General features: G+C 41.8%; 1 protein-coding gene, 2 long non-coding RNA genes and 1 other non-coding gene across 4 annotated transcripts; 2 read left to right on the top strand and 2 right to left on the bottom strand.

The window, feature by feature from the left end:
* Positions 1 to 1,917: 1,917 nt before the first annotated feature.
* GLRX5 (glutaredoxin 5) lies at positions 1,918 to 7,629 on the bottom strand. Its single transcript, XM_042813274.1, has 2 exons — positions 7,314 to 7,629; positions 1,918 to 3,331 (listed from the first exon to the last, which is right to left on the bottom strand). Exons 1-2 carry the CDS (start codon positions 7,612 to 7,614, stop codon positions 3,153 to 3,155), a joined length of 480 nt encoding a protein of 159 aa, XP_042669208.1. The 5' UTR covers positions 7,615 to 7,629; the 3' UTR covers positions 1,918 to 3,152.
* Positions 7,630 to 7,926: 297 nt separating this feature from the next.
* LOC122157534 lies at positions 7,927 to 10,906 on the top strand. The gene is made up of 2 exons (XR_006167925.1): positions 7,927 to 8,960; positions 9,604 to 10,906. It is a non-coding gene; the product is annotated as an uncharacterized LOC122157534 (long non-coding RNA).
* LOC122157535 lies at positions 8,835 to 18,445 on the bottom strand. Its single transcript, XR_006167926.1, has 3 exons — positions 17,390 to 18,445; positions 10,781 to 10,853; positions 8,835 to 10,040 (listed from the first exon to the last, which is right to left on the bottom strand). It is a non-coding gene; the product is annotated as an uncharacterized LOC122157535 (long non-coding RNA).
* LOC122158439 lies at positions 9,004 to 9,276 on the top strand. The gene has a single exon (XR_006168234.1).
* Positions 18,446 to 18,531: the final 86 nt, after the last annotated feature.

Genomic DNA, 18,531 nt, shown 5'->3' with positions numbered 1-18,531 from the left:
GGAATACATGCCCAAGGTGGCATATGAGAACTGAAGAGTGCAATATTGGGTGGGATTCAGAGGATTCATGATGTGCCCAACATTGATCAGAAGCTGTGCAGGTGGCAGTGCTCGTTATCAGCCTTGATTCTTGTTGTATAGAGATGTATTTGTACAATGGCAAACTTCAGGAGCACGTAGCTTTGCTTCTTTCTTCAGAGACAGAGAGCAAGGCGAGCTCTGTACTGGCTCTCAGTCATCCTCCTTGGAATCTTCAGCTTTCCCAAGCTGTGTTCCTGAGCACTATTTTATTGTATGAGAGGAATACAAGCAGCACTACCCAGGGGTTTTCCCAACACTTCCCGCATCATTCCTTCCCTTGCTGCCTCCTGACATTTCCTACTGTGGGCAGTCATCCTTTCTCCCTTCCAACCCTTCACATCCTCCAGACCGCAGACTCCTCAAGCTTACATCCCTGAGAATTTGCTTGGTATATCCATTAACTGACACCAGACACTCCAGACACGACCATTGGCAGCTGTTCTCTCTTTTACACAGAGTATGAGAAAAGCAGGTGCAAATCATTCATCAACTACTTTTCTTTTTCCCTTAAAAGAGTAGCACCAGTTTTCTAAAACAATCAACCAGAGAATTAAATTGTGGGGAAATTCTCAATTAACACTCAAAATAAACCTCTTTGTAGGCAACCAAAGTTTTATCACTTCAGTAGAGGATTTTTTTTTAACATTGCAGTGACATTAGTATGAGCATCTACACAGGGGTAACAAGTAAAACAACAGCTCACATGCACAGAGCCTGGAAAGATACATCTCCTCCAGGAATGCAGGCAGAAATCAAATTTTATGCTCCTGTTCCTGTGGCTTTTTGGTGTCATTCTTCCTTTTCACTTCTTCACTTACGATATTCTAATTAAGCCAAGGATTTATATAAACAGCACTACATACTGTACAAAATTTTAACTTTTTCTTTTTTAAGGGAGACAGAGAAAGTAGAAAAACTGTTCATAGTTCTAGTAACAGCAGGAGTTTGTGCAGGGAGAAAAAAACGTTGCTCAGAGAAAGAGGATCTGACAATGCCAAAGTCACCTTTATGTTAAAGCAGCAGCAGATAATAATATTGAAATATATTCAACATTCACAAAAGAATAAAGCACCATGAAACAGCTGTTTAAGTAGATGTAGTAGCCAGACTAAGAATTAAACACTGAAGTAGAAAATGATTAGCTTCTCTTCAAGTTACCTTATCTTTGTTTACAGTATACAACCATCTCAGTTGGTCTTTTGACACAAATAACCAAAAAACTTTTGAAATTTATTTATTTTTCCAAACCTCATCTTACATTTAGAATGGCAAGAACCACTCAAAGATTAGCTGTAAGAAAACTCATTTAATCAGAATTTCAAGTAGTTAAACTGAACTAGAGCTTTGCATTTCATGTGATATGGTGTATGAACAAAAAAATAAAAATAAAAATCATGTGCTTATACCTACATTACTAATAATCACAACTGACTGTCTCTGAGCACAGCCTATTCATAATCAGCATTCATGCTTAAGTCACTTCTACTGGTAGTGAAGCTGAGTGGCTGTTTGAGCTGAGATGCTATTTAAGCATAAATATATACTGACTGCATTTGAACTAAACAGTAAACTATACAATATAGTGTAACCAGCACACATTTTGCAAATTCTGTTCAAGCTGCACAGACATAGTTTCTCTACAAGACAGCTTGCTCTGGTGAACATGAAAGAGAGAAAATTGAAACTTGCATTAAAACCCCCATTCTACCAGTTACAGTTCTGAGCTCCTCTTCCAGTGAGGTTTTTTTTCTTCCTTACTTTTTTAGATTTCACATTAAAAGCAGCATCAGTTTCATTATAGTAATTTTAAATAAAAAGGAACTTTTGCAGACAATCTACATGAAACGCTTTATTTCCAATCACTTGCTTAGCTCACACGCAAACCATTCCTTGGTCTGCATTCATAAAGGTAAATGGCATTAAAAAACAGTGTGGTTAACTTTTATCCTTAGCAGTATTACTGTCCAGGTGAAGCTACACTGTTTTAAGATTATTTATTTTCACACAGGAAAACAAGGTTAGATACTTGCTTGAAGACTTCCCAGAGCTTCCAACAAAGAAACACTTTGGCTATTTTCAGTAGCCCTTCTGCTGTACTTTTTAATCTTGTCTCCAATGAAACTTTGAACTGTTTAACCCCTGTCTGAAGACCATAGTCCTGGAACCACAGCTGTGCAGAGACAATACACAACAGATTAAACAGATAACTTAGTAACTAGCAAATAATACAGTAACTACTGAAGTATTCTCCTGTACTACTACAAACAAGAATACTGAAGCCTTAACAATTCCCACATTCTAGAACTGACAGAGAAACTGCAGTACACCAAGTATATAAACAGGGAAAAGCCACTTTGCAAGAGGTAGAAAAGGTTTTATAAAAATCTTCAGGCACAATTCATAGCAGTCCTTTAAAAGCTAACGGGAAGATACAAAGTAATAAATGACCACTATACATGTATTTGTACTAGTGTATTTATTTTTACCCTTCGGAACAAAAGTGTATTTCATGCACTCTCATACCATGAGTTCTTATGCACTGTTTGAGGGCTATTTTCCCCTATATCATGTGAGATAGCAGAAACTTTACAGGTTCTTGGGAATTCTTATCATCAGGAGTTATAAAAAAAAAAAAAAAAAAAAAAAAAAACCCACAGATGCACAAGCACTACTTAGCACTTTTTCAAGAGCAAGGGAATGCAAACACTGTTTGCACAAGCTTGTGTAACAAAGAGACACTCAAAATCAATAGAAATAGCATTATTAGTTATTTTGGTTTACTCCTGCATCAATCAAAAGAATCCTTTTAGAAGTGAACTTTTTTTAAAAACAATTTCCACATGTGTATGCTTTATAGTACAGTGGTTATAATCAAATTTTCACAATATCCATAAATCAGAATACTGACATCACTACATTTACCATGAGCTAACAGACATCCACTGATAAATCTTAGTGTCAGTGTAAAAAGATGCCTTCTTTGAACTGAAGTACATAAGGCTTTACTGGTTACAAGTTCTTATCAAAGATTTCGTTCCTTCCCATCAAGGCATCTTTTTCTTTTCCTCATTTTACTTTTTTTCTTGGTCTTTTTCTGCATCCAGAAGTGCTGAGCGGATTCCTAACTTCTTTAGCTCTTCTACAAGATCTCCATTCTGATGCATCTGGAGGAGGATATCACAGCCACCAACGAATTCACCATTGAGGTATACTTGTGGGATGGTAGGCCAGTTGGAGTAGTTTTTTATTCCTACAAAAAGGAAAACAAAATTGTTACATGTTTTCCCCAACTCTACAAATAGAATAGGACTTTAAATACATACAATTGCTTCAATCAGTCAACTGATATTTTCATTTCTTCCCCATTGAGGTAATAATTTTTCTATCTAACAGGAACACTGAAAGAAAAACTATGTCAGTAGGTTTGGCTCTCGCTCCAACTCTGGATGTGGTTTGAAAGATATGCAGTCAGCTCAGCTGCTGCAACAACTTCACATGTGCTGGAAAAAATGCAGCTTGCCTTTCCCTGTCCTGGAAACAAATATGTTAAGAAATGGGAAATCTTGAAAACCACCGAGAACAGTTTGGATCCCACTGCCATTTATATTTCCCTAAGGGACTTTAAAATACATTATAGCTGTGTGAATTCAGTAAAAGACATACTACTGGAATTTCAATTACAACATACATTTGCCCCTTTAAGTGCCTTATGAATTTCAAATTGTTTTATCTTTCACTGCCAGACCTTACAGCTCAAGGGAGGGGCACAAAGACTGAAGTCTCTTAGAGGAGCTGACTGCATCAAATGAAGCTAGAGTCACAATTATGAAGTACGGCATTAAATTAAAAATTATACTTCATAAAAAAATAAACAAAGCCATCCAAAAATACTGACTGACCAAATGGCATAAATTGCATCCCAAAATGCATTTAGAGACACCAGGAAAAATACCATACAGAAAAATCAGTGAATCTAATTTGCCAAATGACTTTCCACACAAAACCATCAATTCAGAAATCAAATACCAGTGTTTAAAATAAAATCTACTACGATAACTGTGATCTAAAAAAAACCTTTTGTACTACACACTATAGTATATATACTATACTATAACTATAAAGTGCAACATCAGCTCCTATCTTCAGCATCACCGCTTGCAATTTCTTCCTTAGCATTTCATTAAACCCTTTCTTGGCTGTTTAGAGGAAGTTTGCTGAAATTTTAAGCTTTGATGTGAACTTGTGATGTAAACAGTGTTTAAGAAGCAAATCTTTTTATACTAAAATCCTTTTAACTCACAACAACTGCAATGAAGAATTGAGTCCATACACAAAGGCAAATTTAAGGATATCCCTTCTCAAAGAAGTCAGATATGAAATAAGGGTGGTTTTTGTTAAGAAACTGTAATGCTAAACGAAGGGCACCACATATTAATTTAATGCCAGCAAGCACTGCAAACCAATTTTTCTTCCACAGAAATATTTTCTACTAAGACCCAACAGCATATGCAGACAAGCACTGATAGGTCTTTTAAAGATCTATTCAACTTTAGATGACAATATGAACATCACATGCCACACCCTATGCATTGGGCAATGTTACAAACAGATTACAAACAAAACACTTCCTCAACCTGTTCAGCAGTCCCTAGTTTAATATGGCATTTACCAACACTACTTTAGCAGCACTGAAGCAAGCCAGCCTAGTCTATACTTGCTGAACTGAGGATGCACTTGTGCTATTAATCTTTCAGCAGTACGGACAGACACTGCAGGGAGCTTCTTCCCACTCCCTGCAGGTAAGTACTTCCTCCTGTGCTTCAGAAGCTGTACCTTTGAAACACTGTCTTGTAAAACCACGCTCCACAGATCAGGTTTAAAGCTTGACAGTTGAACTAGTACACTGCAGTGACTGCAAAACCATCATCTGTGCAAACTGCTACTAAAAGGGGTGCCCAGAGAACTCCCACCACCAAATCTCAGCCTCCCTTTAATCAGCATTAGCACTAACAAATGCTGAAGCATATCAAAGAACTGAGTCAAGCAACCACTCTCACCACATTCTCCAGAAAAGCATCACCTTTCCACAAAGATCATTAGTACTGGTAGAAGAACTAGCCCAAAGGTAGGAAGAAATATCAAGATCTGTGACAGCATCCAGTACTTAAATAATGTAAAGAAACAATGGAAACAATCTGAGGGTGAATTGCAGCATTTCAAACCACTATTTCTCCAGTACACAACCCCAAGCTTCTGTCACCACACTGACCTGAACTAGCCTCACAGTATTTGATCTGCCAAATTAGAATCACCTGTGGCAAAGTCAACTTGAAGAAACGTAAATTGTTATGGAACCTCAGCCTAAGAGAGAGCACGGAGTTCTCTTTCAAAATGAAGGATTTGTGTCAGGGAAACACATTCCTCAGCTCAAGTTCACATAAATCATTCAACATAAGTACTAGTAAATAGTTTTGTAGACCTGAGAGTGCTTTCAGATGATAAGCAGAGGTGGGGAGATGTTTTTACAGCCTGCCTTATTTCAGCAAAGGTAAAGCTTCAGTACATCAGTTATAGTACAGATGAAAAATAACAACCTCAAAATGTGGTGTAGGTACAGGGAAGAAACTAGTCAAATGTGCCTGAAGTATCACCTCTGCTAAAAGCAAACTCTTATTACAAGTGCTATAAGCATACAAATATGCAAATACTTACATTCCTCACTGGCACCCAGTTTATATGTCAATGCTTAAGCTGAGCAGAAGTGTTAGTTAGATATTTGATAAAAATTTAACATCTTTTCACTATCCCCATACATACATATCAGTAAAGAACACGTTCGTGAAGAGGGTTTAGGAAAGTGCCATGTTTAGGGTATCTGACTTTTCAGCACCTGAGACCAAAAGGGACAAAGAGCTTCAGTCACTGGTGAATCCTATTTGGCAAGCTACAGAGCTACAGCTTCCAGCATCTCTCCCCTCTGCTACAAGCTGCCATTCACTAAAGTGAACATACAGTGGCTTTTCAGGATAAAAGAGGTAGTACAGGAAGCAATTGGCCTCAAAAGTAAGGGTGTCCTCAGGTAACTCTGCACTTCAAGGCTCCACCTCTGGCACTGGCTCATCCCACAGTGCAATAAGCCAGGCCAGCCTGCAAACTCAACAGTGCTGGTATTACAGCAAGCTGGTTGTCCACACAGCCTGATACCAAATCACTTGAGGTCACTTGATGCATAACAGAATGCAAATTTAAATCACAATTTGGTGTAGTTTGGACTAGAAGAATTAACAATACGCACCTGCAATACTAGCCACATAAAACCTCAAGTCAACCTCATATATCAGAGGGAAAGGGGAAAAATGGAAGCGTCATAAGAACTGAGTATAGTCTACAAGTAAAACAAACAACCACAACACATATAGAATAGCTCCTACCGTTTGCACAGTAATGCAAATATTTCTTGTGCAAACAATTATCATAACAAAACAGCATCCTACTTCATCAAAAACAGCGAAGAACCCCAGCTGGCAGAGAACAAAGTGGTCCAAGTCCAAACCATTCATGAGGTTTCACAACACTGTTCACAGTGAAAAGAACGCATCTGATAACTGTAGAATGGTTTGGCTTGGGAGGGACCATAAGCTCGCTCAGTTCCCTGCCTGCCATGGTTACAGTCACCCCTCACCTGCTCAGGCTGCCCAGGGCCCCATCAAATTTGGCTTTGGAACACCACCAGAGATGGTGCATCCACAGCTCTCTAGGCAGCAGTGCCAGTGCCTAACAACCTCCTGAGCAAAGATTTTTCTCCTAACACCAAACCCGCATCACCCCTCTTTTATCTTGAAGCAATTCCCCTTGTTCTATCATTATTAGACCATGTAAAAACTCTCTCTCCCTCCTGTTTATAAGCTCCCCTCGAGTACTGGAAGGCTGCAATGAGGTCTCCCCGGAGCCTTCTATTCTCCAAGCTGAACAGCCCCAGTTCCCTCAACCTTTCTTTGAAGTGCTCCAGACCTCCGTGCCTATGAACCAGGGAAAGCGACGTGGCACGGAACCCCGACCCGCAGGCTCCGTCCCGTGAGCTCGTCTTTGCGATGCACAGCCCCAGGCTCTGGGTACAAGCCGCTTACAAGCCAAAGCAAAACAAACAACACCCAGCACGGAGCAGCGAGCCCCATCGTGCCGGCGGTGCGCAGCCCGGAGGTGGCGCCTGGAGGTGACCCCGGCCCGCTGACCTTGCCGGAGGTCGGGGTCCTGCAGCACGTCGTGGGCACGGTAGTCCTCCACGCCATGCAGCCGCAGGATCTGCACGACGGCGTTGCTGAAGCCGCAGAGGGGCTGCGCCGGGCTGCCCTTCATAAACACCACCACCGGGTGCTCCCGCACCAGTCGTTCCACTGCTTCCCGCGACCCCGAGCCGCCGCCGCCATCGGCCCCACCGCTGCCTCCAGCCGCCTCGCTCAGGTGTCGCCGCCCGGGTCGGCCCCGCGCTGCCCAGGCACCCAGGCGCAGGGCCGCACGCAAAGACCCGCTCATCCTGCCCCGGCCACCCAACTGCGTCCACTGCCGGTCCCCACCCCGCACCGCCAGACCCGAGCCTGCACTACAATCCTATTGGCCGAGGGCGCGAAAGGTCGCGAGGAACTTCTCCTTTGCATAGGTGCAACGAGACGCCGATCAACACCGACAGCCAATTGCATGAAAGTACTGTGAGATTTGTCCCTCCCATCAGCACTCTCTTTCCTATTTGCGGAGGGAACGGCGTTATTGCAGCGATATTGGAAGAAGCACCTGTCAATCCAGGCAGATCGTATGGGGGGCGGGGGGGTGCTGCCTCCCCGCCCTCTCCCTAGCCGCTACCGGTCAGGCTTTTTCCCGGTGCGCTGCTTTATCCCGGGAAGCCGTGTGGGCGCGTCATCAACTCGTGCCTCCTTTCTTCCGCTTCCGGGTGGTGGCCGCCTTCCTTTATTTTACAGCGCGAAGGGGAGGCAGGGTAGGGGCTTGTTGAGCTCAGTGCCGTAACGTGGTTGGGAGCGGCTTTGTTCGCCGAGAGGGCAGTCCTGCGGCGGTTCTGCCGAAGCATAAAAGCGGAGCCCGGGAGTACAAGATGGAGGGGTGGGCGCAGAGGCTCTTTAGGGGCTGCCCCGTGCGCGCAGCCCGCCCCGCTGGAGCTCCTCGGCAGCCCCCGGGCTCCTGCCGAGCGCTGAGCGGAGCGCGGAAGCTGGCAGCAGCGAGGGACGTGCGGTAAGAGGAAGCGTTTGCGGGGCTAAAGAACAAAAGCAGTGCGTCCCGCAAGTAACAAATCTGAGCGTGTTCCCTGCTTTGTGGGGATGGCGTCTGAACGTTTGGTAGTAGTAACGGCCATCTGTGTTACTTTCGGAAACCAACCCATCTTGTGACCAAGACATAGAAGAGTTCTTGTTTTCTGTGATTTATGTGTTATGATTAATGAGCAAGGTTGTTCACTGCATGTGCAACAATTCATAGTGGATAAAGCTTATTTAATCTTTGCAAAATGTATGTCTTTTATATTTTTGTTTCTTTGTCAAACTGATGTGTTATGAAGAAGCTCCCTGAGTCTTATGTAGAAGAGGCTAAGTGGCCCAGTTTGGCACTTCTGATCTACCAGAAAGATGCCTGTTGCTTTAATGTTCTGGAGATTCAGGAAGGGAATTAAGTGAAATTTAATTAAAAAGGCAAAGATGTTACCATGCTGAACTAGAATTCTCAATTAAAAATTGATACACATTAGGTTGTGATGGAAACTTGATTGTATTTGGAATCCCATGTCTAATTCCAGCTATTTCCGCAAGGATATGGTTAATAAGAAAAGAGAAGCGAAATGGAGACATCACATTGAAGGGTCATAAATCCTTGTGGGGGTAAGCTCCTTCAGGAACAGCATAACCTCAGCTGCAGTGGAATTCTCTGTAGTCAAAGAGATGCCCTTGGTTGGTGGTACTCTGGGCATACCAGGCTTACAGAGAGAGCAGCAGTGCGAGGAAGCCGAGGCATGCCTGTTAGAGCAGCAGCAGCAACATGCGCAATGTTCCTCTAACAGTAACAATCCTGTTGCCACGGAGATAATGACTTATCCCATGTCATTATTGATCTATCAACAGTAAGAGCAATTTTGCAGTCTGATATTGTTTAGCAAATAGAGTAATGTCTGCTGAACACTTAAAAACTGCTATAAATGTTGGAAAGCTTCTTCGAAGCCTGAGTAATGGGTTAAAAGGAAGTACCTGAATTCAGTTATTTGTTGCAGTGTTGTGAGATTGGCTTTGTGAGGTAATTCTAAGCTTGGCAGAAAGCATTTTAAAGGAAATGATTAGTTTGGTCAAATTTTTTTTGTATTTTAAAGTATGCAGTACTCTTTTAGTAGATGAATTCTTTTCACTGCTGGTAAGATTTAAAACAGCTAGCCCACTACAATTTTTTTATAGCAACACAATTAAAAATATTTGCAGTCTTGTCCAGTGTACTTTTAGACTAAGCTGAAACTACTTGTATTTTATTTTTCAGACAATGATTTAAATCGCCTGTTCACGAGAAGTATTAATGGAACTCCCATGGGATTTCTGATGTTTTGCTCTTCTTCCTGTTAGAAGAACTGTTATCAGTTCAATTTTGAAAACAGTAACAAAAGCACATTCAAACTGTGGAGTTTAAACTCAATCATTTCCAGACCTTCTGCAGCTGAGCAAAATTAGTGGTTATGAATTGATGGTTTGAGTTTCTTATACGTACACAAGAACAAAGGTGTCTAAGAATGATACTGTCACAGAGGCTTTTCCCTTTGGAGGAAAAAAAAAAAAAAAAAAAAATGTGGGTGTGTGTGGCAGGGGTGAAGGGAAGGCAGCTGGTTGAAAAGATCAGAAGAAAAGGCTTGTTTCAGCTTATCAGGGCAGGACTCCTCTTTGTGTCCGAGTCAGATATGTCTTCCTTACTTGTTGCAGAGCCTGAAAATGAAACGTTATTATATGCAATAACAGTTGAGCTCTACTTAAGTGTTTTATTGTCTCTTGAAGCTTTTTTGAAGCTCCTGTTCAGCGTGCCAGGTGAATAATATGAGGTGTATCATCAGGGCAACACCTGGCAACATCAACTTGTCCTTTGAGACCAGTTAGAATGCTCAGTGTACCTACAGTTCTGGACTGCACAGCTAAAATCTGTGTGGCATACATACATTTTGAATGCTGAAGAAGAAGCTGTGAAACTTTTATAGTAATTTTACCTAACTGGTGATCTGAGCCAGTTGTTGGATTTGGATCCTTTAACGGGGGGAAGTCATGCTAATGATAAAAGTAGAAGTGTTTTGAGTCCTGTACTGAGGGAATAGAATGTAAAATGTTCAACCTAGAGAGCAGACCTTTAAATTAGACACTTTTTAGATGTCAAAGTAATTAATACAATAGTACAAATTAGTACCAAGTAATTAGTCCCAGTATGATGAGTGTACTAAGTCTGCTTTGGGAATTGTGAAGCTGTCCTGTGACAAGAACCATGCGGCGTGAACTTCGGAATAGAGTAAAATTGCTGTTCAGTGTAAGCAAGCTTCTTGCAACTTTGTTTCCTGAGCAGAGACTTTTAGACCTTTGTTACTTATTTGCAGGTGATAGCAATCCTTGAGTCTTTCGCTATTACAAAGGAAGTATAACTTTATATATGTTAGTTTTCATACTAAGTTGAGAAGTGTTACCTCTGAGTATGCTTTGTGCATCTCTTGGCCTCTTTTTGACTTGGAGTTAAGAACGGCAGAATTTTTCACCGGTCTAAAAAAAAAAAAAAAAAAAAAATTGCACAAAGCTGAGAAAGTAAAATTTATCTGCTAAACACAAGTATACTATTATTGGGTCAAGTACTGAACAAACAAAAGCTAAAGATGGTTTGTTTGAAAACTGTTCAGTTGCAGCAAGGCAAGAAAAGCTTGTATTTAGTGTCCACAAGAGGGCTCTGACAGCTCAGAGGTGCCTGCTGAGGGTCACTGGCTGAGTCACTTCACTAAAATGGCAGGCTGCAGTAACTGAACTCTTGCTGTCATCGAGGATGGTTAGATCTTTTGAATTCCCTTATCTTATAGTGCAACAATCGCTTGAGATAATAATTGCGATTACCAGGAAAATCCTCCATAAGTAATCATAGAATCATAGAATGGCCTGGGTTGAAAAGAACCTCAAAAATCATCTAGTTTCAGCCCCCCCCCCCCAAACTATATGCAGGCTTGCCAACCACCAGACCAGGCTGCCCAGATCCACATCCAGCCTGGCTTTGAACACCTCCAGGGATGGGGCATCCACAACCTCCTTGGACAACCTGTTCCAGTGTGTCATCACTCTCTGAGTGAAAAACTCCCAATATCTAACCTAAACCTCCTCTGTCTCAGTTTAGAACTATTCCCCTTGTCCTATCACTATCCACCCTTGTAAAGAGCAGTTCCCCCTGCTGTTTATACACTTCAAGTATTGGAAGGCCACTATGAGGTATCCCCAGAGCCTTCTCTTCTCCAAGCTAAACAATCCCAGTTCCCTCATGCCTTTCCACATATGAGAGGTGCTCCAGCCCTCTGATCATCCTAGTGGCCTTCTTCTACAAGTCTGTTGTGTGTTTTGGTTTTTGTTTTTTTGTTTTTTGTTTTTTTTTTAATTAAGAATGTACATTTTGAGAAATGTCACATCTGTTGGAAAAACATCACCGGAACGTTAATAAACATCACTGGCCATATCATCTGCTCCATGGAACAAGACAGATACTACCAAGCATGTCATCGCATGTGGATTTCAACTGTATTAAAAGTTTCTCCAGGTAAAGCATTTTGAATTGAAGCATTTTGCACACAACAGCATATTTGTGAAGTAGACAGAATTGTTATGATGTACCTTAAGTATAAGTTTATTTTAGCAGTATAAACATGGTACTGTAGTGTTTCAATAAAGATTTGTGGTTTTCATTACAAACAGTTTAGCCTTTTTTTTTTCTTTTCAAGAAGTGTTTATAGTTGACAACTGAAGTTGTTCTGGAGAGTCTTCAGTTATTATCAATGTGATTTTTATATTGGGTATGACATAAATAAGTTCTTCTGTACAAATATTGAGAGTCATTCTCAACTGTATGTGGAAATGTTGAGACTAATTTCTAGCTATAAACTTCATATATAAAGCACTATAAAGTGACATCAGGAAGAAGAAAGTGAGGTTTAAGTGAGAAGCTAAACTGAAATTAACAGTTGCGATCAGTATATCCTTACAAAAAGATGTTTATAGTCCTACTATTATATGAAGAATTGTGCAGAATAAAGTCACCCTCCTCTCGCTTGCTTACATTTTTTTTTGTGTGGGTTTCAGTGCTGCAGTGTTCCATGCTCATCCTCTGAAGTTTGTAGTAGCTTAACTCCCTTGCTTTGTTTTAATTTGTTTCCTCCTCTGACATCTGAAATTGTACAGCAGCTACTTAATTGCAAGATGAAAGAAAAAAAAACTTGTATTGAAAAGATGTGAGATTTAATTGTAGCACTGGCTTGTCTCATACAGAGACCTGTTTTATGCAGTTTCTTTTAATTTAAAAAAAAAAAAAAAAAAAAAAGTATTTGCATCTTATGAACAGAAGCCTGGGGAAAAGCTCAGACTTCAAATAATCTCTTTTTGTTAATGGGGCACTGTAGAGTACAGTAGAGCAGATATGTGGGAATCATCCTTGTGCTCTCTCCCCCAGCAGTAGACTTTTATCTTTGTCTATAGATTTGTTTTGATGCTAGTAGAGGGAGTCATGAAGAGACAGAGGTGCAGCTGGTTTCTATCACTGTGCTTCAGTTTGAGGCACTTGACTGAAGAAAGTTGATCTGCATTCTTTTGTAGTTCTGTGCTAGGCTATGGTGCTGAATTCACTATGATGAATGATTTAAGGTCCACGTGCTGGGGAGGGAGGAAAATAAAATTAAGGACTTTTCCTAGAACTGTATCCTCTTTTAAATGCTGGCATACAAGAGACATTTTTTCTAGCTTGTGTTTCTTGCCCCTTAAAAGACTAGATACAAACAAGTAAGTTGCTTCACCGAGCTGGCATTTCTAGAGGCGGAGAGACTAGAGTAGATGAAAGTATAACTGCAGACTGAGTCTCACAGACAAAAATAGCAAAATGGTGTTTGTAGTGTGAATGGGAGCGAGGAGAGCCAAATGTAATTCATTGTGATAAAAGTAGAATGCTTGTGGAATGTTGTATTTCAACAGTTGTCTTTGCTGTTTTATCCTGTGGACTCCAGAGAATATTTTTAAAGCTAACTTCTGGCATTTTTCTTGGAAAAATACAAGGTGTGTGGAGAGGAGAAGAGAAAAAATCTAACATGCTGGAATTGGACCGAGGATATTTGGCTTCAGGTCCTGTGGAATCTCCAACAGGTCTTGTCTTCCCGCTGGCTTATCTCCTACTGACTTCAACTGGGGCACTGCTGTTAGCTAGTAGAAGTTAATACTGCATGCCCCTAAAAATAACCTTCCATTTTGGTTTTGTTTCCTCCACATTTTCAAGCAGAGGTCAACATATCCCCTTCCTCATCTGCTTTCTTGAGTGGTTATGTTGTTGCTTCTCCAGAGCATGTAGGCTTCTAGGTGCTCAGACTCCTTAGCATACTAGGCATCTGGCTACAGTTGGCCTCTGGTTACAACTGTAATACAGTCATCAAACTTTTTTTGGTCTGCAGAGAGTTAAAAGCATAAATTAATAGTTGTATAAAAATTGCGACTTAAGAAATATAAAAATCACAGATTGGCTGAGGTTGAAAGGGATGTCTGGAGTCAGCTAGTCAGTCCCAGTGCAGGGTGCCCAGGTGGCTTCTGAACATCTCCAAGGAAGAGACTCCATGGTTTCTCTTGGCAGCCTATGCCAGTGCTCAGAAAAGTTTCCTGATGTTCAGACAGAACCTCCTATGTTAGCAGCCCAGCACAGGGCACTACTGAGAAGAGGAAGAGCCTGGCTCCATCCTCTCTCCATCTTTCCTTCAGGTATTTATACACATTGATAAAATCACCCTGAGTCTCCTATATGCAGTTCTTTAGGTGAGGCTGCATCAATACAAAGTATAGCAGCGAATGACCGCTTAACTGGCTGGCTGTGCTGTGTTGAATGCACACCAAAATGCAGTTTGCCCTCTTGGCTGACAGGGCACACTGCTGGCTCATATCAGTTAATTAAATTTTCTTAAAAGAAGAACATGAAGTTCTACAGGTAAGAAATGATTTTCAGTTTCAAAGTACTGGCTTTCATTTGTGTGACATTTTTGTGAGATCACCTTTTTCATGATTTGGAGAATTCCATGCAACTCACAAATGGTGTGTGCTTCCTAAGTGCAGCACTCCAAACTATACAGGTTTAAGCAACCCTACAGTTTTGCTCATATGCAATAACCTCTGGCTACATCCATTTCTACCTTCCTCCCACTGTCTGATCTCATCTGAAAAGATGTGAGATGAGCAAGCTTCTCTATTTCTATTTTCAAGTGAAGAAGCAATATTTTTTTTTTCCTTTTCTCAAAAATATTTTTAAATTCTCCAGTTTACAGCCTCCTGTTTCCATGTTAACATCTTTCCCTAGCTTAAATAGGTCAACAAGGACTGTAAAGATACTGAGGGGAAGGAAATAGGAAAAAAACCCTGCATGTATGCTTCAAAATATATTGCAAACAAAGCAGAAGAAAGTAGTGAAAAATTCTCAATGAAATGGGTATATCCTTAACTCTAAACTGGAGAGGGATGGATTTGAAGGGTGGACAAGGAGTTGGCTGAATGACTGCAGACAGGATTGTGGTTAGCAGCTCTGTGTCCAGGTTGAGATCTGTGACAAGTCGTGCGCCCCAGGGGGCTGTCTTGGAGCTTGAAGGGGTTTGAGGCTTGAGGAATTCAGTGCACCTTCAGCAAATTTGCAGACAATACCAAGCTGAGTGCTGCAGTTGATATGACAGGAGGAAATAAAGAGGCTGAATTAAAAGAGGAACTTAGATGAGATGTTAGGATGAAGTGCTTTACTCAGAGTGGTGAGACATTGGTACAGGTTGCACAGAGAAGTTGCGGGGGCCCTATCCCTGGAGATCTTCAACACCGGGTTGGATGGAGCCCTGGGCAGCTGGACGTAGCAAACCTGCCCATGGAAGTAGTTGGGGCTAGGTAGGCTTTAAGGTCCTTTTCCAAGCCATTCTATGGTATTCAATCTTGAATTTGGGGAGAAAAAAATGTAGACATCTTAGAAACTTTATTTCCTGCTTAGGTGGTAACCTTGTTGATGCCTAAATGTTACAGCTTTTAGGGAAAACAACCATTGCTGGGAGTGGGGGGCACAGAGATCCCATAGTGTCAGCATTCATAGCCTACTGATGACCACAAGAGAATAAGTGCTTGGGGTTCTTCTCCTGGGGATTTTGATGTTCTGTTCAGTAATTCCTGTGTTACAGGAATTGTGTGAGGAAGAACTTGTGATATGTAGCTGCTGACCTGCTGACTCCAGATAAGTATGCTTAGCAAGCATTTTTAGTTATATTATTACCCTTCAGCATTAAACACTCTCAAGGCATTGCAAAGGCATCTGATCCTCCATCACAAGGTCCCACTTCCTTCTACAAGTGGTCTGTCTGCCCAGGATGTGGGGACTATCTATACAGAAGGTAAACATCAAAATGTGTAGTAGGGAGAATGTGAAATGCCAAGACTGTATGATCTCTGTATGAATCCAGAACCAATTAGCTTGTCTAATTGATGGGAACCTTGCTACCTTCCTCTGCTGTTCCTGAAGATTTGTTGCTTTAGAGCTTTTTATGACACTTTGTTCCTCACCCCCTCAAGAAGAGGTGTTCTATAGCAACTGCTACCATCGCCTGCTGCAGCTTTCTATCAAGCCATGTGCAACAACTTCTCATAACTAAAAAAAAAGAAACAACAAACCCCGAGAAGTCCAAGTGTCAAAACCTGTTATGTTAAAGACAAGACATATGTCAGTGGTACACTGCACACCAATGTTACTATTCCAATAAATGCTATTCCTCCCACCATAGGACTGCCAAATGACTCATTATGAATAACAACTTGACATTGCTGTACCCAAGCAAGCAAAAAGGGAAACATCTTAATATCTTGTAGTACTTGTTTGTCATCGTTTACGAGTGTGGTAAATGGGTGTGTTATGCTAATAACAGAGAGCAGTTACCCTGCAGCATTGTAAGTGCTTTTCTACTGCAGTTCTTCCTGTGGTGGGTTGTCAGTCCTGTGGAGTAAACCCTGCCAACACATATGCGTGTCAGTAGCACTATTTGGTGCTTCCCACCCAGTCCACTGGGTATTCTGCGCATCACAGGAAATGTCTGAAAATGCTGCATGTTCACTGACAACCACTTGTGGTTTGGTTTAGAGGCTGAGCAAATGGCTTCTAAATATATGTTCCTTTCTTCAATGAAAGAGGGTTAAGCTTCTGTTCTGTCATTTTCAGAGGCTTCCCCACCCTTTCGCTCTAATTTCAGTTGTTCTGACCTCTCCGTTGTTATTTAGGTGTGGTGTGTGTGCAGTTTTATATTGTTTAGATAATGCACTGAATGTTCATTTACTTAATGCCTGCTGTTTGCCTGTGTATATTTCTAACTAAGAATGTACAAAGCTGTTGGAGGTAGTAAAATCAGAGCCGTGCAAGCTGCCATGTGGGGAAATACAGAAGGGGAACTTAATGCAAGTGATTTTTAAAAATAACAATGCACTGCCCACCGCCAGCAAGCTCTCTGAATGCAAGGGGCTGTTTTCATTTTGGACTTAAAACATCTAGTTGTACAAAGTCTTAGGGAATGTTTTTGTTACGAATTAATCACTGCCAGTAAGGACTGTTTAAGTACCTAAATGTCTGAGCCAGTTTTCCCAATGAAAATTTGTAAGATAAGATTTTCTATTCTTTATCATCTACCTCTTCTACATGCATATTTGTGGAGTTCAACTTCTTTGGAATGTGTGCGGCTTCTCTCACTATTCCAAAGATTAAGAGATAACCAACTCCTAGTTTACTGTGAGGCACAAGCAGTTGCATAGGTGTAGGTGCTATTTTGTGCTGTTGATATGAACTTCAAGTAAGTCAAAACCATGCTAGGGAGTAAATCAGATTTCCCAAGTTGGGTGACTACCTTGTCCACAAACATAGGAGGTATACAGTGTCCAGTTCCCCTCTCAGTGACAATTTAAATAGATCATAGGGGCACACTTTGGGGTAATTAAGGTCCCACCTCAGGTGTTCGGTGTCTCAAGGCCAGAACTCACTGTATTAACTAACTATAAAAATGCATGTGTCTTACCATTAAATAATTCTCACAAATTCCCATTATCCTTTTCCACTGTGAGTGAGAGGCGTCAATTCCTCATGACCTGAAAGCAATTCAGGTACTGAGCTATTCCAGGTGGAGCTGCATTAGCACCATCTTGAATCCAAGCTGTGGACAGAAGCCAGTCCTCAGAGGCCACCCTTGCAGATGTGGCCAGGAGACATCAGTGGTGTGTGCCAGCCTGCACTGAGAGATGGCATCACTGGACAGCCCTTGTCCTCTGCTTCTCACTGAGTCCCAGAGCACGCTCTGTTTTCACTTCAGGATGATGTGCCCTGAGGCTCTTGGCCTTAGGACTGTTATATATGGCTGAGACTTCTATCAGAAGCGTCCGGTTTTTCTGTTCGTTATGCAGATGAGAGCAGCAGTTTGCAGCGGCAGAAGGCAGCAACACAACCTCTCACAAAGAACATTTTTGTGCCTTGAGAAATACAGAAAAGCTCCACACACTTACTGTTTGTTTACATTGTATTATTGCTCAAATACGACTTTTCATTCTTCCCTCCCTGGGGCCATTTCCACGCGATGAGAACTTTCTCTTGCTGCAGGTGAGCGCAAGACACCCGTAGCTCTGGCCTCTGGCTTCCAGGAGAGCCCGCTCCACTCCGCGCCTGCCTGCTCACTGCCTCTGCTGTTCTTTTTCTTTCTTAGCTGATCTTTCCACAATAACTAGGACGTATATTGTCGACTTCTCGCTTGGACTGGTTGTAGAAGAACCGCCTAATTCAAACAACGGTTTTGGCTTGCTGGGTTTTGTTTTGCTTTCCAACTTTCGGTTTGAACTCCCCATGCGCCCAAACAAACAACTGCAGAGCCCTGGGGCAGTTTCCTTCACGTACAGCTGGTGGGAAGCTGCCATGCTGCTGTTGTCCGTGGGTCGGTGTGGATTTCTGCACCCACCTGCACGTCTGGGGAACATTCATGTTTGTGTCACGAATCTAACAGCGCTGGGTGCTTCGCAGAGCTTTAAGTCCCCAAATAGGATTCTGTGAGAAATTCGGCTTTTTTTTTCTCTCACAATTGCCGACGCTCAGCTCACCTGTGCCCCCACACCCACCCAGTCCCTTCCAGAGCTGTCAGCCCGGGGCCCGGCCCTGCCGTCCGCTCCGCACCGC

The sequence above is a fragment of the Centrocercus urophasianus genome, unplaced genomic scaffold (genome assembly GCF_019232065.1).
Source record: "Centrocercus urophasianus isolate 14NV4802_14NV808 unplaced genomic scaffold, USGS_Curo_1.0 seq_14, whole genome shotgun sequence".
In the NCBI taxonomy this organism is placed as follows: Eukaryota; Metazoa; Chordata; class Aves; order Galliformes; family Phasianidae; genus Centrocercus; species Centrocercus urophasianus.
The sequence above is the reverse complement of the archived record's forward strand: the minus strand, read 5'-3'. Positions and strand labels throughout refer to the sequence as shown.